The sequence below is a fragment of the Odontesthes bonariensis genome, chromosome 15 (assembly GCF_027942865.1).
Source record: "Odontesthes bonariensis isolate fOdoBon6 chromosome 15, fOdoBon6.hap1, whole genome shotgun sequence".
Classification (NCBI taxonomy): Eukaryota; Metazoa; Chordata; class Actinopteri; order Atheriniformes; family Atherinopsidae; genus Odontesthes; species Odontesthes bonariensis.
The window spans coordinates 16,019,048-16,044,634 of record NC_134520.1 but is presented as its reverse complement, the minus strand read 5'-3'; the positions used below and the strand labels follow the sequence as shown (position 1 = coordinate 16,044,634).

The following is a 25,587-nucleotide window of genomic DNA, read 5'->3' as shown; positions in this document are numbered from 1 at the left end:
CAGTATTCACAAAAACATAGCAGCAATATCAGAAAACACAACTTGTTACGACTTCTTGTTTAGTTTGATCTAATCTTATCATATTTAGCAATATTAGAAACTCCTCATGTTGGGGGGATCAGATTGAATTTCCCCTTTCTAGTTTTCACCCGGCAAAGTAAAGAGTCTCTATATACACACACACACACACACACACACACACACACACACACACACTGTTGTTCTTATTTCTGATGACAGATGCATTCTCCAGCCTCTCTCATGACCTCAAACTATAATGCTACCCATAATCAACATTCAACCTTTGCACTAAGCTGTTTCAGAGTGCAGGGTAATTGCTTTAAAAGTGAATCATAGGTTTGCTTTTTCTAAATTATTATTTAATGTTTGAGTATTAAAGGCTCTTGCCATTAATGTATTTAGTTCAGTTGTTCAGCCTGTTTTATTTTTTTTCTATTGGGCCTCAGCACAAAGCACATCCAACTGAGAAAGCTGCAAAAACAGTACAAACTCAACGATCCCGGTCGACGTTTTCCTCGCTTATTTGAGCTGTTTCATAGAGGCCCCGTTAAATGAGAGTTACAGCCGTCACAGTTATGTCCGTTTCCTGTGTTTTAAATAAAACTGTGTTGTATTTTGCCTGCGAATTCCTGGGAAAAGAGAAACGTTGGCCGAGCGGAGCGGGGCAAACCTGGTTTGTGGAAAGGAAGGTCGCGACTTCTTCAATCAAGTCAGCAAAAAATGTCTTCCACTCAGCAAAATAACTTGGACTGGGTCCAGAACAGCCTCTGCTCCTCAGTATTGTCAGTCCTAACGGGGCCGAGTGAATTGTCAATCACGTCACAAGGGTAAGGGAGACGAACTCAGAGACGTGTTGTATTTAGACCACAAACAGAACTGCGTCTGGAAGTAATGAAATCAATGGAGTTTGTCCAAAGGTTGGAATGAAAACACAAGAAGACAATGCGTCATGATAATGACAATAATTTATTCATTCATGTAGAGTAAGAGTCTTTGGCAGTGGAGAACAGGTAATGATGATGATTTGAAGAAAATATTTGAAAGTGAAATGCTGCATGACTGCGACAACCGGCACATTAAGGCGACACCATCAGTGTCCTCCCAGGAGCAATGTAATAATAACCGAGGAACATTAACAAACTCACAATCATAGCACAACCATGAGCACTGCGGGAGTCCGTGAAGGTTACTCTGGTGTGTGAGAAGAAAATGATGATTCTGGAAATGAGGAGTGTGTTGTTCAGGAGACAAACACATGGGTGTGCACAAGTGTTCGGCTTTTCTTTTCCAAGCATTATGAAATAAAGTGTCGCTCCACGTGTATCACAGTTAAATTTGGCACTTTTTTTTCTCTTTTTCTCTCTCTTTTTTTTTTTTAACATAAACAATTACCTTAAAAAATTATTTTCAAATATATGAATACATTTCTGGCCTGAACTGTATTACAAAACAAACATATAAAAAAGCTAAAATGACAACAGAAATAGTAAATTGTTTAGCGAAGAGGGAGTAAAACCATTTTTCAGAGCGGTTTCTTCATTTTTTCTGAATTCACATCCCACTGACATCTAACAACAAGTGCAACTCTAAAGTCCATGTAAGGAAGGGCAAAGAGGTACAAATCTGCATCAGTCTGACACACTTTGCACGGCACTTTCCGATTCATTAAGATGCTTCAGTCATCTGTTCTTTTCTTTTTGCCGCCACTAAAACTGGGAGGGAAATTCCTTCTGCACCAGAAAACAGCACAAATTGCATCTCTACACCCTTAAGATAGGGTAAGTAAGGCCATTTTTGATATTTGCTGAGGACTTGATAAAACCAAGTACTGGAACCAATCAGAACGCACTTGAAAGCGCATTCGTCACACAGCTCACAATATGAGAGGGGCAAAACACATACATGCACTGTGCACACTGTGCACAAGCCAGGCAGGGGCTGGTTAAGATGTCTGACAAGGGAAAATACTGACATCACAGCTCCTGTCAATCCGTTAATATCATTCAGAATACTGTCAGCGGTCCATTCACTCATTAAACAAAGCTACCAGGACTGAACCTTTGGTCCGCCACTCTTCTGTTATAAGAGAGAATAAAGCTTCAGCTACACAGACATCACAGGACAAAAAAAAATAGAAAATAAAAAGGAGTTCATTCAATATCAGAATACTGTTGGAGGTCAGGAGTTTGGCTGCTCCCACATGTGCAAAAATCTGTTATTCTAAAGAGTAGGGGCCACATGGGGGTCACCATTCCCCCCCCCCCCCACCCCCCGTTACAGGCACCACTACTTCACAGTTCAGTCCCACTGGCACAGCAGTCAAACAACACATCCACGTTCTATATTAAGGCTGGGCAGGCTATGGCACAGCTCATGCTGACACCCGAAGGTGGGTGAGAGTCAAAAGAGTCTGAGAGCTCATTTCAATGCAGCCGTTCCAGCTAAAATCTTGAGCTCTTTGGGGTTTTTTTGTGTTTGTTTTTCTTTTCTTTTTTTTCGTCCAACCATCATCGTGATCTGCAGGGCCCTGGTTTAGTGGTGCAACGGCCGACCGCTGGGTCACAGCGTGACTTTGCTGAGTCTGAGCGAGAGGCTGGAGCGATGCTGAGCCCGGGGGAGAGTGGAGCTGCATCGGGTGCGCAGCTGCACAGGCCGACCCGCTGTGCCTCGCACACGCAGGAGGAAGTCGAAGTTAGCCGAGGTGTTCATGGCGTAAAAGACGTTGGCGTTGTCGGGAATCACCAGCTCTGGAAGATGTGAAATAGAAGACAAAGAAGACAAAAAATTAGACAAAAAAGACTGGAAATCTTAAACAAAATGCTGAACAGCAAATACAAATGGTGGGTCTTAGTTTTAAGTAGCGACTGCTGAATCAACATATGCTCGCTGTTCTGACTGTTTGCCTTGAAATGATATTCTGATGAAACACAGGACTAGAATCAGAGAGCCTACATTTAGCAGAGGACCCTCTGCTTTGTGCAAAGAATAACACCAAAGTTTGGCATACATTGAAAATGGTCGCTTGAAAGGACACAAACACGGAACTTTACGTGGAAGCAAATGATTGAGACTCAGTTTGAAGGTAAAGCGACATTTTACCTCTCTCCTCAGAGATGACTTGCACCAGCTCATATCCTGCCTCTGGCTCCACCTCCAGGTTGTGCTTCGCCATGGCTCTAGAAATCACAGCCGGGGTCTTGTCTTGATTGGTCAACTATCAAACGAAACAAACACGTTCAGCCGACCAGGGTTTAACGTAAATCGTGCCGAAATGCGACGCTGCAGCCTCTCACGCAGGAATACACAAAGCACACATGTTTACTGACCAGTATGCTCTTGTACAGATTTCCGTTGCCGTGCTCCAGGCTCACTCTTATGATGCACGCGTCCTGTGCCTGGGTGTTATAAGCTGGGGTTTGACTCGGGGAGCTAGGAGACATGGGTGTGAGGGAGGAGGAGCGCCTGTGGGTGCAGGGGGGCCCAGGGAGGGAGGGAGATGCAGGAGTCATGGAGACACTGGCTGTTGATGAGTTGGTGTCCATGGAGTGGAGTGACGTACAGGAGGAAGATTCTGATAGCTGAGGGAAGACACAAAAACATACAAACAATCACAATCCGGCGTATTTCCCATACAACTGACCGACTCGCCTGCAATTTAAGAGATGAGGACGAAAACATCTTTAAGTCTACTGTATTGTATAATTTCATTTTGGTCTAATGATTGGATTAAAAATCAGTACACAGAAGTGGTCCTGGGCTCATCATGTGATTTCCACTACAAAATAATGTCTGTTTAAATACAGAGCCTGCAATTTTTTTGCAATTTTTAGATAAAGTACAATAATACGACACAAAAAACATTAATATAGCTTTTTTTATGACATAGAAACCCAACTTTTTTTAGACACAGGTTGGCAACAGACGGAGTAGACGTTACCCTTGCCTGTTAGAGGAAAAGTCAGCTACTGGTCTAAAATGTGAAAACGTGGCATCTACAGTGACAGCTCTTTTTTTTTTCAAACGTATGCAAAAATCTGTTATTCAACACAATTTGGGCATTTGACCTTACTGTCAGCTCTGTGAAAATGTTAAACCATTAACGTTTTCAAATTCAAAATGTTTCAAGAGTGAATTTGTTGTCAACGATAGGTTCTTTATTAACGCATTACTTTAAAATGTTCAGATACACTTTTTCTTCTGTTGTATAAAACACTCTGTGGTGCCATGACCCACCTTGTTCTGATGTGAGTCGGAGGCGTGTGCTGGGTTGGTGAGTCCCTCATTGTCTGATGGACTGGAGTCACTGGAGGACACGCTGACTGAGTCCATGCTTTCCCCTGAGCTGCCAGTAGGGGGCGAGCGGGGCATCTCTCTGACAGGAGAACTGGCTGCACTGCTATCCGTTCCCAGGAACAGCCTGAGCAGTGGAAGAAGGAAGTTATTAGTGCGTGGAATGAAAGGGTTTCAGTAGTTCTGTGCATGAAACAGCCCGACATCATCAATGTGACATGTGAAATCCAAAGCGCTGCATTGTGCATTCAATTTCAGTCCACTGTGTTTTTTTTAATGTACTCACAGGCTGAGTCTCTTCACCATGCTTTTTCGAGGTTTGGGTGACGTTGGGCTGCTGTCGCCAAAACCTTCAACCTCACAAGACAAGGTGTAGCTGCAAGACAAAGTAAGTGCAATAATGATAAGCCTCTAACGTCATAAAAACACTACTCAATGGTGTGCACAGATTGTAGGAGCTGTGTTCTCCCAAGACAGAATGGCAGTGAAAGTCAACGAGGGCACAAGAAAGGAGCTCAGAGTAAAAACAGCAAGCACAATAGATCAGTGGGGAGCAAAGACAATACAGAGAGAGGCGACATCACAACCCTCTCATATGTATTTGTGTGTGAACAATGGAATCAACAGACCGTGACTCATTCTATACTTTGCTCGTTATCTATTATTTTATGTCGCAGTTAAGAGGGAAAGCATTGTGAGTAAAAAGCAACAGTACCTCTCCTCCTCGCTGAGCTGAGCTTGGCTCTTAAACCAGTGGAGGAAAGCCCGGTCTGCAGTCAGGCAGTAGCTGTTACAGGCCGACTGGAGCAGCTTGATCTGAGCTATCACTTCAAATTCCTGCAGAGGCAGAAAGAACGTTGCCAGCGTTAGAAATGTTAAACATAAAGCATGTCAGCCCCCATCCCCTCCCCGTGTGAATAACTGTGATGGTGTTTTCACGGCAAAGGAAACACTCACCCTACGTCTCTTCTCAAAGTTGATCAGACCACTCTGCGGAAGACACAAAGAGCATGCTGTCAGACCCTGGACATCACATACCAGCGGCGGCTTAAACAAACAGTATTAGGTGGACCGCTCCAAAAATGGGCCCACAGAATTCCTCATGCACTCATGGAGCCCTAACGCCTCAGTTTGTGACGGCGGTTACACAGACAGACTCTCAGATCTGCAGAGCTGTGTAAACTCGCAGACACATGCTCTCAAATATCCCAACAAAAACACACAAAATCAGCAGGTGCTTCTTACCTCTACTATGTCGGGCAGAGCCGTGTCCAACATGGTCAGGTCGGTCAGAAAAGTCCCCAGATAAGGTATCGTTCCTTGCATTTCTCCCTGTGGAGAAGCAGTTGTTACTTTTAAAAGTCATTTTACCCAGACGCCACAGTAAAGTCGAGCCTTTATTTACACTCTGTCCTCTTCACAGATGGCAAGGCTGGTTTGTAAAATACGGAGCAGGCTTAATGCGAGGACAGCACAAAGCATATTGAGTAAACAAAGCAAAGCATGTGGCTTAATCATTCTAGAGAGGCTAGAACTCTTCTTACAGTACACCGCTTGGGAGGAATGTGTTGTTTAAAATCATCGCATGTCACCTCACTTTGAAAAGATCCGTTTTGTCTGGCATTTGTTTCAAAAGCTCTTAGTTCGCCAGTGTTTGTCTCACCATTTCCTTCTGCAGCTGTAGTCTCTTGTGAGTGCGTTTCTGGTGCTCCTTGGCACAACTCTCCAGACTGGCAAACTTTGAAGTACCTTCCTGTAGGGGCAAACAAAAATAGCATCTGTCCTCGAGGTTCTAACCGGTGAATGAGGGAATGTTTTTTTAGGATTGGCAGGCTGAGTCAGACACTTGTCAAATGCGAAGTCAAAGAATAATGTTAGAAACTCACCCTCATGAGCAGCTCTCTGCTTGTCAGGTAGTTGTTGTGGTCTGAAAAAATGTCTGACAGCTCCTCGAATGTCTGCATACTGTCTCTATATGAAGCACAGATTCGTGTCAGCTAATGGGACTGGACACAGCAACTGAAATATGCGCGTAAAGTAAACAGCAATGAAGTCTCACTGAATCCCCGTAAAAAGCTGACCCCTTCTATCAAAACCGGCTGAGATTATCTGCATAGTTGAGAGACTGGGGGCTTACTTGTGCACGCAGGCCCACACTCTTTTCAGTCTGTACAGAGGATTGGACTGCAGCGCTGATACAATGGCTCGCAGGGATGAGAAGTTTTTGCGTATTCGACACTCCTGTTACGAGAAAACAAATGCAGTCACAACAGATGGTCACAACTTGACTCGTTTGAACAGACTTCCTCCATCCGTGAGTCTTTTCCCGACCTGAGCGATGTCTATCCAGCGCTGGATGACCCGCGCTCTGACGTGGGGTCTGAGCTGTCTGTGTTTCAGCACCGTGCTGACCACACAGGCAGCAACAGCATTGAACTGAGTGATGGTGGCCCGGATGGTGGGAGCGCTGTGCTTGCTGTCCTTCTTGTCCCTGTGAGACCAGATAGAGCCAGGCAGTGGTGGGGCACAACCTTTTTAAACAGCAGCTGGAGCACAAAAAAAAAAAGAAGTGGGATTTTAGTAGGACGACACTTAAGTAAAAAAAAAAACATCACCTGCGTGACCTTATGCCTCCTGTTTCCATCTCATACCTCCCGCCCACTTACCGCATCCATGTAGGTCAGCTGCTCGGCCACCAGGTCAGTGTCAAACGACAGGAAGTCCTCCTGGACCTCAATCTCCACTTCCTCCTCTTCCCCAAGGCAGAAAGAATTGTTGCCATGGAATCCAGCTAAAAGCAGGGTATAAAATGTGTGTGAAACTAAATAAAGCACCTATCAATGACATCTGAGTAACAATGAGGAGAAAATCCTGAAATATGTGTTTTTTAAAAAGGGAAAGAAAAAGGGTTTAAGAACTCAATACCATCAGTCTCATCCGTGCTGGCCTGACCCTGCAGCTGCTCCAACAGCCCCTCTGCTCGCCTGAGAGCCTCTGAACCTGGCAGAGCCTGCGCAGGTAGTCCATCAGCTTATGGAGACAGGGGTAGTCTGGAGGCTCCTGGAAGTCTTCAGGACACTGGTCCAGCCAGGCACGCAGGATGGAAGCCAAGGCACTGTGGGGACAGCAGGGCAACATTTGAGAGTTGGGCAATGATAGACGGACAAGTACGGTCATTCAGTAAAATTGCCGAAAGTAACAAAGTGTGATCTTAAAAGATAAAACTTGTGAATTTCATATCGATGCTTTAACAAAAAAGGGGAAAAGTTGAGATTCTGGGCCTTTCATTCATGTAACATTCTTCTATTTGGACATTCAAAGGTTCTGAAGTGTGGGAGGGACAGTTATCCATCTCTACAGCACTGATTTGTCAGTCACTGAGCCTAATGGCCACAGTGTTTCCCACCTAATATTGTTGAGGCTTAGTTTCATTCATGACATCAACCACTTTACCAATCAGTAGTTGGTACTGCTTAGGTCTATAGTAATAGTAGATCAAACTTTCTAGATATAAAAAAATCAACATTCTTTACAATTTTTTTTCTTATGGATTTGACATTTTTTAGACAAAGTCAGTTTAAACTGGGGCTTTAAATAAGCTATACTGAAACCTCAGATCCTGCTGATTAAAATGATGTATGCCACTTGATGCTCATTACCAGGAGTTTAAAATGAATCAACACCACTACAGGAGAGTAAGGCAAAAATTGCTCTAGGGTTACATTATGAATAAATAGAACTGTGCCTTACTTTCTGATGGCTCCATTGTTTTCAGAGCTGTGGCCTTTGTCCGCCTCATGCTCATTTTCCTCCACAGTTCCATACCTGCCACAGGAAATGAGAAGAGACTCTATTTAAATTCACTAAAACATACATTCTGAACATCCTGCGGTCTTATCTTTGTATGGAATACATTCAAAACACGTGCTCCCATCCTACCGGTCTAGAAGTAAGTGCAGTACAGTCTGTGTGTTGGCGAAGGCTCTGTAGGTGGAGAGGAAGATGGAGGTGTAGGTGAGATCATTGTCTCCAAATGCCGTCAATAACGTCTCCACCAGACGCTCCAGTGTTCCAGCACGGATACTTCGGATTTTGCAGGTCTCCAGCTGGCTCACCGTGTGGCCAGGAGGTAGACGATCGCCCTCCGCCTAAATACACACACACACACATATTGTTATATCAACGTGAACTGAGATAGCTGGACCTTACTTGCTCTGTCTTTTCCTTTAGATGAAGGTCCAAATTGTTGCAATTCAGATTGCTTGATTTGTTATCTCTATAACTTTGCTTTATTTACTATTTGGGAATCTATGAATATGCAAAGTAGCCCGACTGCTTGTTTTACTCATGATCAAATTTCCAGCATGTAAAAAGCCCAACACTGAAATGTTAACAGGTTAAAAGCTAAGAGGGACCGTAACAATGAAGCCCGAAAAAGAACAGAGAGACGGAGGAAACAGTAGAGACAATCGTGACCTATGTTTAATCCCGATTTCTCCAGATGTGTCCGACTATTGTGTCTGCGGGGAAATCGAGCGAGTGAGACGAGAGCAGGGTGGCACAGACGTGCAGAGAGGGAGAGACCTTGGTGAAGTTAGCACACTGCAACAGGAAACGCGCCAATCTGCTTTTAATCACGGCGAGCCCGCCCTCCCTCCCAACTCAGACCCAATTTCTCCCAGCACTCCCCTCCGATAACAACATATGCACACAACAAGCACGAGGTGTGACACACACAGGCTTTAATGTCACATTTAACAGAACATGAAATCATACAAGCTTTGCAAGCAAATCTTCTAGTTTCTGACAACTGACTGTTTATAGTCAACACACACAGCCTCAATAGGGACGTTTCTCTATTCTACTCCACTGAACAGTCAGCACAGAATAAAATGCCCACTTTGTTTTAATAATCTCCGATACAGTTGGCAGCCAACGCCATTGTCAATACATCAATACAGCCTTATAGCCTCAGAGCTGTTATATGTTTTGTCTTTATGTGCCAGTTCAAATCCCCCCCCCCCCCCCATATAAAGCCACAAACTAAATAAAAACACTGGTTTGTCTTATAATCAAATAGAAATCCTTTATATTCCGCTGAGAAAACTCACAAGAGGAACTCAGGCTAATGCCCCTAATTGGGCCCTCTGTGCAGTATAATAATACAGTGCACATCCTATTATTCCGATACAAACAGCCAAGCAGAGGAAACAGCTTCGTATTCACTGGAAAAGCCTTTAATACTCTGTTTTTGTCATAGCAGCATTTCATAAAACACTGTACACTGTGCAGGGGAACGAGCAGCTCTGCTGGCAGCTGGAGAAGTCAGGAAATCACATACTTTGGCAAAACAGACCAAGTCTAGTGAAACTGTTGGTTTTCAGCTGAAAGGTGTTGTCTAAACAGGGAGATTGACAGCCCAAATGTTAAAACAATAGCCAACCCCCGGTGGAGCAAAGTGCAGAGAGGTGTCCCAGAAAGGGAAGAAAGGCTGCTTCAGAAATGAAGTTTTAAACATGGGACTCTGCACATGATACAATCCAAAGCAGACACTGTTCAATGCGGGGGAAAAAAAATGTTTTAAAAGAATCTGGGCTTCACAGCAGCGGGCTGAGAAAGTGGAAAAAGCATCAGGTTTTCGTGCGTTCTCTCTACTCTGCTGAGGGTTTTAAGCTTTGCTCATCCACTCTCAGAAAAAAAGTCTCATCGGCTGCAATTCTGTCACATCAGACTCACCCCCAGCCATCTTGCTCCCTTGTTGGCTGCCTGCTGAATCTGAACCCTCTTTAGTGTCACGTTGTAGATGGCTCCTTCCTCGACTTCCTCCCCCCAATCCTGCACAGAGCTCTGCAAGGAGAAGGAAAACGTTAGAAACCTCCACACACGAGGACACTGACGTTAGGGATAAAAAAGATGTAACACTTTCCCATAAACTGCTGTGGGCTGCAGAGCCTACTTCGAAAATTGGACTTTCAACAGTTTCGTAAAATAGGAATTGACTTTTATAGGCCGATGTGAGAAAGCAGAATGAGGAATGTGAAAAAAAGAAACACAAAAACACAACCACAGCACTCCAACAATCTAGAGCGCAGTAAAACATCAAGAATGACCAGCTTCCCAACCCCCACCAGTGCAGCAGCCTGCCAGGCCACCCTCCCTCCTTCCTTCTCTCCCTGTCTTTACTCCCTTTTTAATTCCCTATCCATCTCTTTCACCGCGTCCCTGTCTCTCTGGAGCTGAAGTCAGAGTTGGACCGCTTTCCCAGAGCTCAGACAAGCAGCAGATAAGAGGCAGAACGGATAGTCTCTTGAACATACACCTACATAGTCACTTTTTCTTTCAGCGATACATCTGTCTGTCTCTAATTTCACAAGCGTACGAGGTTGACTACAAATCTGTGCCACAACAAGAGCACTAAGACTAAATGGATTGTCCTCATCTTGCAGCCAAGGGCTCATATGCACTGTGGCTGTCTCTGGTTGTAAATCACTTCCAAACAGCAGAGTGCATAAACATACAGAGGGAGCAGAGTGGAATCATAATACAAAACTCCTGCTCAGAGAGTGTGTGTGCAAACAGAGGCCGAGTTCTGCTGAGACATCAGCATATGGAGTCAGAAACACAAGCGGGCAGCCAGCGAAGGAGGAGAACTGGCCAAAGATAAACAACACGCACACTGCAGTATAGCAAAGTCCTCACACATGCAAAGACCATTCTCTCTTGTTCCCAGTCTCATTACACAGCTCAGTGGCGAAGTCCACTTTTATGCCCTTAACATAAGAGCCTGCAGGAAAAAGATCAAGGGTCAAAGTTGCTGTTAACAGGCTCAATAGTTGGTCCTGGAGGTCAGTGGCACTCAGCCATGACTTGGCCTTGTTTGGGTTTGAACAGAAACATGTGATGCCGAAGTGAGGAGCAGCTACTTCACAAAAAGAAACAAAGGAGTACAAAGGAATTCAATATATTCAGACAAATCAATCCAGCAAGCAAGACTGTGTTACTGCATTTAAAATTTTGCATTTGTCTGAACACCTCTACATGTGTATTTCATGCCACGGATCTGCATCTTGTCTGATGGTCAGCAACATGTCTCTCTCTGTGTGGGTCTCTCTCTGACTGCTGCTGTCTGTCCGGCCGGCTGGCGCAGACACGGATAAATACATCAGTGCATGAGTCATGCAGTCCACACACTCCCAAAACAATAGCGGGAGGTCTCTGCCCGGGCTGCTGAGTTCACAGTCTGCACATACGGCCTGCATTTTGTAAGCCACAGAACCAAAGATGTTTTTCAGAGCTTTGCTCTCTTTGTGCATCAAATTTTGGGCTTATTGTGGCACAACATTCCACGAGGTTGAATGAAAATGGAAAGCAGAACATTTACATTCACCCAAGAGGTCACTGGCCTTTCCAAAAATGAAAGTAAATGAGTTGAGTTTACAGAGGGCGCAGGTTATCATATATACGACAGGATGAGGTGTAACCAGGAGACGAGCTGTTTACTCTGTTATAGGTTGGATCTTTCAGTGGGAGGATGCAGATAAAGTGGACAGGCAGGGCACGAGAAGAGCACAGAGGTGGTACCCTATCTCTGCTCCATTAAGGTTAATCTGTATAATCAGCTGGTGTGAAACAATACCCCCAAGAAAACAACAACTGTTGTGTTAAATAAAATCTGTGGCGCCGATCTGTTAGTTTGTTGTGCTTTCCAGGACAAAGCTGGGACCCGTGGAGAGACTGTGATGTCCCCGGGGACAAAACACAAGTTTTCATATCAATCATCATGACGGGGGGGGGGGGGGGGGGGGGGGGGGGGGGGACGGTGAAGTGTTTAAGTTCAGGCTGGAACAGCAAGAATTTGATCTTTTATTCCACGAACTCCTCTGCACATTTCCAACTCTGCGCGGCATCTTTTTTACGCATCGTCTATGTGGGTTAAACGGGATTTAAAGCCCCGAATAAAGAATAGAAACTCGGCTAAGTGTGCAGCTGCTCCCCCCGCAATTCCCCTCTCCTCCACCTCCTCTTTTCCCCGTTATCCTCCTCTTTCCCAAGACTACACCCCCCCCCCTCCCCTCCCCTCCCCTCCCCTCTCGCCCCCCTTTTCCTTCTGTCCCCCCCCCCCCTTCAAAACCACAAACAACACAGCACAGGATGGAAAACCATGAGAACTTTGTTTTGTTTTACCATTTTAGTTTTCCAGGCGAACTTCATGGTGAGCGTTTCTCTCATGATCCGGGGACAGCATCAGAGCTCGAGAATAATCCACCAAGGAAAAAAGAAAAACGAGCTCCTCTTTAAATAAATTTGGAAAAAATACTCTTATATATCCCAGAAGCTCTTTAAAAACACTATTCTCCTTCACGCACTCGGGGCTCCAAATTCACCTCCTCTGTCTGTCAGCAGGCTCTCTCTTCTTCCACTGAATGACCAAACTCCTCCTCCTCGCACTCACAACAGTCCCGTTTAAACTCCTCCTCCTCTCCTTTTTTTTTTGTCTCACTTTCATCAGACTGACAACAATGTGCGCACTCGTACGTAGGTCTGTGATTTCTGTTTGCGCAACACACCAAAAACATGAGAACTACAAATCATCTTCCTTCAAAAAATAAATGGACAAAATGTTTAGATGGGATGGCAGGCAAATGGCTGAAGGCCATTTATTGATAAAGATGAGGAACACATCTTTGGTTCTGAGAATGTAAAATTATGAGAAAATTGGCTTTGAAATGGTAATCAGAATGAATAGATGAAGTTAAATCACTCTTACTATTAAATGTTATTGTCTGTTTAGCAACATAAAGCACATTTTCTTTGATGATTAAACTATTTTAACCCAAGCTTGTCTTTATGGCTAACTGACTCCCATTTTTTTAGGCAGCAACTGAACTTAATCCTTTCCCACCTGAACATCCCTGTACTCCAGCCCTGCTACTGCATGGAACACCAATGAGGAACTCACAGCACATCCTTAAACTATGGTGGGTATATTCTTGTGTCTCACGTTGAGTGCAAATCTGGAGCACTGCGGCCTTGAAACTTTCAAAACATTTTCCAAGTCCCCTTTGGATATCCTGGATATCTGCTGAGCTTATCCTGCCGCATCCATATTTAGCCTGGAAAAAATTTCTGAATGAGCCAAAGTGTACACAGAACAGGTAATTCTGCTTGCCTGTTAATTGTTGTGCACTCATACATCGATGCTGCAGATACATCCAAATACATGTGGTATTGATAAAATAAAAAAAAAATTAAAAGATTGTCACAGTTAACTCTGCACAGAAGACTTCTGCATCATGTCCTGCTTCCTGTGCTTTCTGCTCAGGCGTCACCCTGAGGTGTTCTCAGTTGTGAGAGCTCATCTCACACAGACTCATCTCCTGCTGTCTCTTGCATGTGTGTACTGATTTTGCAAACATTATTTAGCGTTTATGTGTGGAAACAGAACTGAGTCCTTGTTGTAAGAATGTTGTCTACTCTTTCATTTGCAATTTTCTTATTTTTGTTTTAGGTCAAAGTATTCAAAATCTTCGCGTGTGTTTTTGTATTTTCCTGAAAACTCTCTCTGACCTGGTGATTCTCCAATGTGAGCCTTCTCTATACTGTCCAAGGTTGTTTACTTTGGCTTCACAGTTGTGGAGCTGTTATTACTGAGCCATATGAATTATTTTTTACAATATCAGATTCCCTGTGGTTTTAAGAAATGTCTTCTTTTGTAATCACATGCTTTATCCAGCTGTTTTATTCTATATTTCCTTAAGTTTGTTTGCATATGAAATAGGAAGCAACCCATTATTTGTTAGCTAATTACTCACAACAGAAATAAACTGTGACCTTGATAAACTGTCAAACGCGTACACATCCAGCAGTTTTTGGGTAACATTATCATTCGTCTGCAGTTGTGATAAACCTCTGGAGTGAAAATTCACTCTTCTTTTACCCACTTTTTGAGATCCATCATCTTCTGCAGCTCGTTTGTTCACTAACTGTGTCTCTCCACTGTTTTATGCCACGTAGGTTGTGCGGAGTGACATTCTAGAGGACTGAAAAGAGCTGCCAGGTATGAGTATAGCAACAGTATGTCAAGACATAAAAGCTGTCAGACAGACAGCAACATAATTATATATATCCATCCATCCATCCATCCATCCATCCATTTTCTATACCCGCTGAATCCGCCGGTCGGGTCGCAGGGGGGCTGGAGCCTATCCCCTATCGTCATTGGGCGAGAGGCGGGGTACACCCTGGACAGGCCGCCAGTCCATCACAGGACCACACAGAGACAAACGAGACAAACAACCACACACACGCTCACACTCACTCCTAAGGACAAGACACCAATTAACCTAACATGCATGTTTTTGGACAGTGGGAGGAAGCCAGAGTACCTGGAGAGAACCCACGCATACACAGCGAGAATATGCAAACTCCACACAGAAAGGCCCCTATATATATATCTATATATCTATAGATATATAGATATATATATATATCTATATATTTATATATATGGCCTTATAGCCATCGTATGTGTGAACCAGCTGCGGCCTCAAAGTCCATGCGTGGGACAATACAAGGAAGGCTGTGGATGCGGTCACCAGTACTGTGCATTGTCAGTGACAGGAGAAGAGAATGGGCTGAGTGTGTGAGAATGGGTAGTACTGTTCCACCGTGAATGTGTCTGCACACGTACTCAAACAGCCCACTTGTGTGAATAAACGGGAAGTTGTGAATAAGCATTGACTTTGTGAGGGGTCTTTTTGTATCGCAAACATTTAACAAATGTGAGCAAGCAGCGGTTAATACATTTACAAATCCTTTCATTGCATTAATGAAATGCCAAACAAGTGATCCAGAGTCATAAGAGCTGTCAGGCGGAGAGACAGTGGGAACATTCTGATGCTTTTTGTCATCGGGGTCAGTGGGAGAGATAGTTAGACCAGCTCTCTCCTATATTGTCAGTATCATGTGTACATGATCTGACTACTCACTTCTCTGGCTCCACGTAATGCAAACGTCACGCTCAGCGTCACTGGCTATCGCACACCACAGTATCAACCAGGGGGCACACACACGTACACAAGGTGCCCATTTTTGGCATCAGTGCTCCCTCAGAGCTTGGGCTAGAGGTCACTGACAGGCCAGGGAAGCCTACAGCTCAACTCAGACCGTGTTCTTCCATGTGTGGCATCATCCAGCATGAGTTTTTCTTCATGCTGACTCCTCATCGTGCTGTATATCTGGCTGGTGTCCAGTTCCCAGGCAAAGCTGCCCCGTTGTCCACTTAGATTTGAGGAACTCTGGGAAGCCCAGAGGGGCAGTGGGAAGGTTGCAACCCCAGAAGACCTCCAGCTCTGCCCCAGGGGGAATAGAGTGTCGGTCTCACAGCAGGACTGATGTCACAGCTCCACAAAAACAAGACATTGGACAAATGTGACAGCTGCTGCTCCATCTGACAGATGAGCGTGTGTGCTTTCAACTTGGGATCAAAATGTGAAACTTATTATCTTAGTCATGGTTCCATTACAGCCATTTATACAAGTTTTAGCATTATTAAGAGACCGCTTTAGTTTTTGAAGCGCAACAGAGGATTTAAAAGCCAAATCTCAGTAAATGTCAAATTTGCTCGAAGGTCCAAAAAAGCTTTTTAATTTTCACTTAATAATTCTTCTATTTCTTTTTCATTTATTTCCAATTCCAAAAAGTTTAGGAGGCTTCTGTTTTTACTTCCATTTTACACAGCATCGCAACTTTTTGTGAACTGGGGTTTGTCTTTTTCTTTTTCTTTCTTGTTTAGAGTTTAAGCAATGTCATGTCTGTACACCAAATATGAGGCCAGAAGTAGCAGGTAAGCCTTGTGTTTCGCTCCAAAAAGCTTTGTTGAATACCGCCAGGACCCTAATTTGTCAAGTATCACCAACCAATCTTCAAGGAAAATGAACCATGTCAAATTATTCTCTTGTTGTATACAAAGATATATATATATAAAAAAGAATTCCCTTCAGTCATAGCTGTTTGAAATGAAGACAAGACAGTCCATAAAGCAAAAGAACAATGCTTCATTCTAAACTGTGATGGATTAATTGCAGTGGCAGAAAGTTCCTGAATACATTTACTCAAGTACTGCACTTATGTACCATTCTGAGATACTTTAATTTGCTACTATGCTACTCAGCAATTCTACTCATCTTCAATTACGAGCTTGTTAATTTTGACAAACTTAGTCACTAGTTCCTTTGAAAATTGAGTTCAGCGATACAAATTATTTAATGAATAAATCATGAAGCAACAATTCAGATGCTCCACCTGAGATCAACTCAAAAAGGTTGCTAAACAAACATTTATGTGATAATTATTCAATCGTTAGTTAATCTAATGATGTGATGCAAACAATTCTGAATGAATAATTATTCTGCATAATAATTACAGAGATTTTTGGTATTGTATATGTATATTAGTATATATAAGATAACTTGAATAACAGGCTCAAATGCATGACTCTTACCTGTAACAGTATTTCTACACTTTCTACATTAATATTTTTACTGAAGTCAAATATATGAAGTAAGTATATATATATATATTCATGTGAAACTTTAACTTCCCACCTTTCAAATCTTTATATCTGTGAATAATGTAATCCGAGCACAAAGCTCTTGTTATGTATCTGAACCTTGCATTTCTTTCTCAAAACCTGCATGATTTTTTTAATGTAAAAGTTTACCGTGTTAATACGTTTGAAAACCAAATATTGGATGTGTAGCTCATCATTGTACCTCAGGCCACCTCACATTTTTTAATTTTCCTTTCTGTGGAACTCTAATGACGTAATTACATCTGAGGAAAGCCCTTGAGCAGAGCGAAACACTTTTTTCAAATAAAGGATTCCTTCCATTGCTGAATCTCTCAAGTACTCTCTTCTCTTTGTTCCACTGTCTGAATAGTGAGCAGCAGTACTGACAGAAAGGGGACAAAAACAGGAGGAGCACCGCTCGCACTGTTATTGCACCACTGTGGGGAAAAACGCACATTCCAGGAAATCTCCTGCTTCCTGCCTCCAGCCTCTTGACTCCAACGAGGCTGCTGTCCTCATACCTGACTGGCTTTGGAGCCTCTCTGCTGGCCTGAAGCAAGGTCATAAAAAGCAAACCAATAAGGTAAAGGAGAGGAGAGGATGCCAGTAGAAGCACAAAGCAGGGGAGAGTACCGGAAAGGAATGAAATAAGAACAGAATAAATAGAACTCGACCATATATAAACACGGAGGACAATAATTGGGAGGATCTTGGGCTGCGTTTGTAATGTCCCTGTGTTTACATACAAGATAAGAAGGTCACGTATCAGAGAAAGTGTAGTGTACAGCTGAGATTAGCTTGAAAGGACATTATCTCTGCTGTTACAAGGAGAGATGAGTTCACATCACTGTAAGAAACTGAGGAGATCCATGCTGGCTGAAAGACAAGTGTGATGTAACTGGACCATCCAGAGAAAGTGTAATTTCATTATCTAACACACAAAGACATGTCAGAGGATAAGAGTATCAGTATGAAATCCTCCAGTGGAGAGCTATCCCATGAAATGAGTTACTGAGAGCATCTTCTGTGATGACATATCTGAACCAGATGTCTCATTTGTTGACTGTGGATTTCCCAGAAAACGTCCTTGTTTTAGTGTCATGTGTGTCTGTGTGCACAGGGATACATGTACTTAATGCTCTTGCTTTTTCCCTGTATGTTTGTGTGTGGTTGGTGGATTTGTGTTTCCAATGCATGCCTCCCAGTAGAGGGCAGAGTTCATAAACCACTGTGTTTATCCAGAGTCAGCAGAGATTTTAGTGGGACCAGTCCCACCAGAAGAAAAAAAAAAACACAACCCCCCCCCCAAGTGTTAGATTTATGTTGCAAGGTCAAAATGATCTGCTATAGCTCAATAAAACATACAAATAAGACAATCAAAGCTCGAATGGACCATTTAAGACTAGTGACTCAGTGACAAAGCACTCGGTGAGTGCACATGTTTATATGATAGTCATTTAATGATGTGACAGATCAGCAGATGAGAGAATGTGGATTGGGTAACAACATGTCTGATCATTTCGTTCAGAAGCACGCAGCTGCACTTTCTCTTTTCTCACTATAGCTCTGTTGCTGCCTCTACTTCGGTCAACTGAACCTTTTGTTCAAGCAGTAACATTAAAGCTCTGTCTGCCTCTCCTCTTTTCCTCTCTCCCTCCTCTCTTATGTCATGTCTCTGCTCCCCTCAGATCTATTGTCCTTGCTGTTGTTGAGCTCTCTCTCTGCTTGGGTGACATCATTCATTTCCAGTAAAGTCCAGGGCTGCAGACAGGACTCCTCTCCTCCTCCTACATGCATCGCATTATTCAAGCAGAGCCTTCAAGGAAAAACTTTCAGTCCAGGTGTTTCATTATCACCACAGCTACAAAAATCATGTTAAGGCTATGAGAAATTGTAGGATACATGTTTTTTCAGCCTCCATATGGAATCAGTTGGCCCTTGCTCTAAAGCAGGGCTAATCCACCAGAGAGCTGTGATGATTCAGATGCTGGTTGATAAGGTGATTTCATGTGTCTCTGTATTTAGAGGAATTGCATTGAATTAGAGACACACCAGTACACCCTCCCCCACTTGTGGCCTCTAGCCCTGACCCCCCCGGATCTAAGCCCTACTAAGCCTGGAATGAATCGGTCTGAACTGGCTTGAATGTCTGTCTGACCTCGCCAGCTAAAGAGAGCTGGACCATCTGTTGCCTAGCAAATAAATACAACACCAAAGTTGTCACATATGCAACAAAAACAACACACAGCATCAGTCAAAGCGGTCACACAGTGGCGATAACTCTTGCCACACCAAAACTCAAAACCAGGAAGTAAACTGTAAAACTACAGCAGCCCACAGATTTAACTCACGAGTGTGAGCAAAAGCATGCTTAGGTCTATATAATAATATATGTTATGTCAGCTTTTAGTTTATGCACCATTTTTGTTTCTGAAGAAAAGCTTTCCATCAGTTTCATTTCTGGTGCTTCTTTTAAATCAGAGTGAAACTATGACTGCTTGAGTTAAATCAAAGAGTCTGTCATGTGTACTGAATAAGCCGCTAAAGTGATGTACACATAGAAAAAGGGGAGGGGGCAGTAGTTATGCCGTGGCATAAAAACATGGTTCAGCACCACTGCTGTTGCCATAACAATGGCCAAATAAATTTTAAATGGAAATCTACAGCCCTTGTGTGAAGTTAAAACACATGTGAACTGATAGAAACAGACACAGGTCAGATTTACTGAGCTACAGTCAGGTTCTGTCTTTTTTCAACAAAGTTTTGGAGAAAAGCAGAACTATTTTCCCCCAGTAATCTGCTGATATAAAGGCTGTGTGAGTGCTGATCGCTCATATTAAGGACTGGAAATCAGCAACCCTGAGCTTGACACACTAATGCTCTCACACACATACAACAATGCTAGCCTGATCCCAGTCATGCTTTCTGGCTAATGCTGCATGCGCTGGAGCGGGAAAAGGAGTTTAGTGTGTGTGCATGCGTGTGCTCGTGTGTGTGTTTGGGAGGGGACACCTTGCCACAACTATAGGAATCAAACCCAACATTTTGTCATCTGCATGATACCAACCCACCCCTAAACATACACACACACACCACCATCAAGTACACTGCCACTGCCAGATGGTTTGATGAGTTTCTGGTTGAGCAAGCTGCTCCTGTGGCGTTTGTGCTTTGGGATGGACATGTGGATGACAGACACAATGCTGGCAGTATTGACTTTTCACACCAGTCCCATTATGTGAACTAATTAGGCCAACGATCACAATATGAACCTTCGGATAGCTGCAGGCTGCTAAACAGCTTGACCAACAAGAGGTCACCTAGGAGAGTAAACACCATCTTAAGTGGCTGACTGAATATAGGGTTGACAGTGACCTGGATTATAAATAGTAGTTTGGTATTTTGCGAATGGTGCAGATTCATACACCAGAAAGGAAAGATATGAATTGACTGCCGTTCATGACTTACGTTTTGTATTGTCAGTTTTTACTGGACTGATCAAGAAAGCGATAAATCTTAATCTCCTTTTGTTTTTGAGTTCCCCCAGTTGTACTAGACGAAGGCTTGATATTGTATAATGTGTGATTGTCCAATTTCGAAAGAACCAGGTCAAAAGCTACAGAAACCAGTCTCACCCGGATGAATGAAGAAAAGTGTTGAAATCGTTGTCAAGTCATCAAAACAGATGAAAGGCAAAAATAATAAGAAAAAAAAAAAAGCCAAAACATTTGGATTGGAAATACTGACACGTCACAAAACTCTGGTATGAAATGTGAACTTCTCTATTCAAAGGCAAGAAAGAGGAAGAAGGAGTGCTAGCTCAGCTTTCTTACTTTCTTTCAATGGAAAACACAGCATCATCTAAATTCTCGGCCTCCCCCCTCCTCCTTCGTCCTCGTTTCCTCTGTATAAAGTCACTTCTGTGTTTTCAGTGACAGGCCAGCGGAGATTATTGAACTGCCCTGCTGGTTACTATAAGCCAACTGGCGTGAAGGAGTAGCTAATATTTCCTCTACTGGAGGTTTTATTGATGGGCCTGCAATCTAATTACTATTCTCGTCCCTGCCAGAGAGAGGAAAGTGTATAATTGTACTCCAGAGGTTTGAAAATTAGGTTAGAGCAGTAGAATATTCTGAGTCAACCAATCAACATGGGTGCTGTTGTTGTTCTCACTGTGCAACTGGGATAAAAAAGCCAGTCAGTTTTTTTTGTTTTTTTTTACTCCTAAACTTCACAACTCTTTATATTGTATTTAAAACTCATGGTTCTTATTGAGTTACCTTTTTTTCTGATTTGGTATCATCACTTCCAACCTTTTCTGTTGGTCAATTCATCCCCACACTCGCATGAATGACTATGCGTGTGTCGCATTATCTGCAGTGGACTGAGGATAATAACTGACACCTCAGCACTCCTCCCTTGTCTCTGACCTGAACTGTGGACCTGACAGCTGCCTTACAGCCCAGAAGGGAGATTACTGAGAATAAAGTCACTGCCTTTATCGCTGGCATGGTTTCGTAACCTCATTTAAGTAGGCAAAGGTAAACTTCTGGGAGGATGAGAAACATCTGAGAGCAGTAAAGTTAAAGTCCTCTTAGTCAGTATATATAAAAAAAAGACATATATCAACTATTTTAAACTGTTTTCATCAGAAATTTAGAGGTACTTGCTAAATTTGTCGAGGCAGCTGCTGAAAACAGTATTATTGGTTTATGTGAGCTCATTACACCACTAATGGTTCTGTTTACTCTTACATAACTTTATGGAAAGTAGTTATTCCTCCTTAATCATCATATTGCCCTGTTCCAACTGAGAGGGCAATCACAAGTTAGCACTGTAAAAACAGTCACAAGGATGAGCCTCTGACAAGCAGAGCTGATGTATGTAATCTAAGCTTCCAGAATGCGAGTGTCTGTAAGCTAACCTCCCTGCTTCTGACCCCCTGAAACAATCGGAGGAAACAGCGCTGTGACATGGGGCCACACTTAGGCCAGGATGTCAGATAGGCAGCGATGAGGATGACCTGGTAAACTCAAAGCATATATGCAGGCACGACAGTGTGACAGTGATCTCACAGAAACTGACATTACTGCTCTGATTTAGCATTGCATTGCTGGAAAACCTTCAGAATCCTGCTGGACTGTTAACAGAAGAAAAAAAATTCCCATGACCTTTTTTCAGCCAAATTATATACCTCCTTGTTAAAACTTGACATACGTTACCAACAGTGAAAACTCTTCCGCTCACAGTTAGCTTGGACACTTAGGTGTGCTGTAGTGTTAGCAGCTTACATAGTCGCAATTCTCTACTGTCTTAAAGAAGAGATACACCAGAGAAACACCATTTTTAGTGTAAGTGCCGAAAATGTGGATGAGCATACACTCTCCTTTGCTGTTTTGCAAATGCATGCCTACGTGTTGTAGCATTTTGCTGCACCTGCGGGGCAGTCTCATGTGGAACAATCTCAGCCGTGGGCTGCTCTTAGTTGTGTTAGTGTTGTTGTTGTTCCTTTAGTTTTGCTCTATTGTGAAAAAGACAGTAGTCAAAGTGGACAATGATTGTTCAGTGCAGCTTTTGTCTGTGGTTTTCTCCTGTGCTTCTTTTTTGGTGATTCATGCTCTTTGATGTGAAACTGGTTGCTGTTGTCCCCTTCTGGCTCCAGCCGGCTCAAGCTTACTTACAACGAACGTTCGAATGTGTTCGATCAACATGTAACATCATCACTAGAGCCAATGCATTGTTAGCTTTTTGGAGGGACTGCAAGTCTGTCTGTCTGCGCTGAAAAAATGGTCATCTGCAAGAGCATAGAACAACGCAGACAAATACCCCCATGAGGGTATGAAGCACGCCACCAGAGCAGAAAATTATCTTTAAGCATATATTTTTATATGTTAAAAAAAACAAAAAAAAAAAACATAAAAAGAAATGTATCACTTATTCCAAGTATAAAAGCTCCAGCTTACACATTATGCCATAAACAGAGATAACTGGCTGCACATCCATGTTCCTTCCCTCGTAACTTGACTAACACCTTTTACCAGATTTAAGCAAAAAAATATATAAAAATTTCATCCTGGCTTCAATAAAAATCTGACCTACGTCAGTGACTATTACCTGCATCTTTATCGTTTTCTTTTCCAGCAATCATTTACATATCTATCAATGAATATGCGAGATGACAAAATGGTAACCCTCACTGTGCCACTAAAAGGCTGTGAAAATGAGAGTGTACCTAAATGTTGTGGTGGTGCACTTACAGGAAAAGGTCAGAGGCACCAGTGCAGTCATTGTAACAATGTTAGTCTGGAGCTCCTTTACACGAGGAATAAACATTTGAAATGTTAAAATTATTTCTAGAAACACTATTTCTAGAAAAATCTCATCCATGTGTATAAAAAGCTTACGTCCGGTCAGCGGTCCTCCTTTAGGCTCCCTTCACATATAAATAAAGTGAAATGAAGTAATCATATGGCCCCTTTTGTCTTTTCCAAGTGTTAACCCACCAGTTAGATCAAATGTTTTACAGCCACTCTTTTTTTTTCTTGTTCATTGGATATTTACCTTATTGGGCCAGCATGGATCATGTGATGTATTTTATAACAATGCAATTTGGCATCGACGCCAAACTCGCCTGCTTGATCCTTGGAGCTTGACATGAGGGCTGCTGAACTCAGTTCTTTCAAAATCCACTCAGCAACATTTTCTTCTTGCATTTTCAAACAGCAGACTATTGTTCATATGTGCGGTATCATCTGAAGCTACAAGAGGTGTTAAGAATCCTGTTTCACACATACAGCGATGCACAGTAGAACAGACTTTGATGTGTAAAATCAGCTGAGACCTACTTTAAGAGAACGGGTTATTTTTGTAGTAATTATACGGATGTTGCACTAAATTAGCATAACTTTTGTCCTTGCTGTAATGCACAATCCCCACTCAAGCTTGCAGGGCACAGCTCAAGGACCCTTCAGCAGTCTGGTTTACAAACCATATTTCAATCTCTCCATAAACTAAAAGCACATGTGCTATCTGAACAGACAAGTGCACAAACAAACAGTTCACAAAAACTAAGATGGAATAATCTGCTGCTATATGTTGTTTTCTGTTAATCAACCAATAAATCAGAGACAAACATACAACAATGTGTGTACTGTAACATGAAGTGAAGCACAAGTATCATTTTTGTCAAGCTCTTTGATTGGTTTACATTTATTAAAGTCATAACAGGGGCTGAAGTAAAGTGACTAATACCATTTCTATGAATTCTGATCAGTCAGACACACTTGTGCATACACACATGCATGCATGCACACAATAACCAAGGTCAATCAGGGGAACTGAAAACTAAACAATCCTTAGATAAATGACAAGTCAGTTATTGATTGTTTTTTTCAATTATTTGATTTTCTTTCAATATGCCCATTAAGTTTATGATGTGACTGCCGGGATTCGGGATTTGTACTTGTTAGCTCTCCATGTAACAAGCCAGGCCAAAATGAGCAGATTTGACTACTTTTCTCTACCCTCCAGCTATAGCCGAATCGCTTTTTTTCCCAGTAGTTTCCTTTCCCATCACTCGTTTCCACTGTCTCAGACTCACCGAGCAGAGCACATATAACAAACAGACCTTGGAGGAGTGACAAACACCACTCATATCTCTGCTCCCCTCTTCATATCTTTTAATGTTTACAATTCCAAGCTTCTTTTCTCAGTAATTTCTTATTGCCCCCACTCTTCCAGAAACTTTCCATTTTACGACCCGTTTCTATCTGAGCCCATCTAAAAACCAACCTGAAAGTTTGGCGCCTAACAACACTGCAACACCTCACACAATGCAAACAACACAGGAAGGCCATCATGTGAAGGCCAACATCTGCTATATTGTTTAAGGAGACTGGAAGTACCCTTGTTTTCTAAGAAATAAAAACAATATATATATATATCTTCTATAAACAATAGAGCAGATAGACACAATTATTGGGCCTTGTGCGGCACATGCTGTACTGACCCAGTGATGTGGGCTGCTCTCTGGGAAGCGAGGCTGGTACCTCTGCAGGGCGACACCTCCCTCCCCCTCCAGCAGTAAGGTGCAGTCCAGGTCGGGGCAGTGGTGGTGCTGGGGACTCGCAGGCCAAGGCAGGAGGGTGGCCAGAGGGTACTGGGAGATCATGGAAATCAGCGGCAGAGGTGAGAAGGATGGCAGAGCATACTCCAGTTTGGACAGCAGAGTGGATGAAGATCTCTTAAACAGCAGAATATGTAGGAATCTGGAGCTGTGGTCTTCAGTTATTAGTGATGAAGATGTAGAAGATGCAGTTATTTCTTGAGAACAAATCGGCTCCTTATCAAATGTTTTTGTCCTCCTCTCTTCTCAGTGGAGTTACGTCCTCTCAAGTTGTCCACCTCTGTCTTCTTCGTGCCTGTCCCTCCTCTTCCTCTCCCACAAGTTTTCTGTCTTGCCCTCCTCTGGGTTTTTCCTTTTTTCTCGTCTAAGCACGCATGGACCTCAGCTTGCCAACAGCTCTCAACCACAGGAGTGATTAAAGTCTATTGTCTCTCTTTCTCTCTTCACCCCTTACATTCATCACAAGCAGAGGGGGGAGGAGTTTTAACTTGGCGGCCCAGCCCCCCTTTAAAAAAACTGCCCACAGACCAAAGAGAGTTTGAGTGTGAAGAATAAGGAAAGAAAGACAGGAAAGCTGATA

At 42.9% G+C, this 25,587-nt stretch overlaps 1 protein-coding gene across 1 annotated transcript; it reads right to left on the bottom strand.

Annotated features, from left to right (window-relative positions):
- Positions 1 to 2,280: 2,280 nt before the first annotated feature.
- On the bottom strand, positions 2,281 to 25,426 carry rgl1 (ral guanine nucleotide dissociation stimulator-like 1). The gene is given in 20 exon segments (XM_075485191.1): positions 2,281 to 2,768; positions 3,121 to 3,235; positions 3,348 to 3,599; positions 4,255 to 4,438; positions 4,598 to 4,687; positions 5,027 to 5,148; positions 5,269 to 5,301; positions 5,557 to 5,643; positions 5,975 to 6,064; positions 6,198 to 6,282; positions 6,449 to 6,552; positions 6,643 to 6,824; positions 6,827 to 6,857; positions 6,978 to 7,102; positions 7,237 to 7,326; positions 7,329 to 7,426; positions 8,062 to 8,136; positions 8,251 to 8,459; positions 10,048 to 10,158; positions 24,891 to 25,426. Coding segments are annotated over 20 exon segments (2,433 nt in total). The 5' UTR covers positions 25,053 to 25,426; the 3' UTR covers positions 2,281 to 2,580.
- Between the last annotated feature and the right edge of the window lie 161 nt (positions 25,427 to 25,587).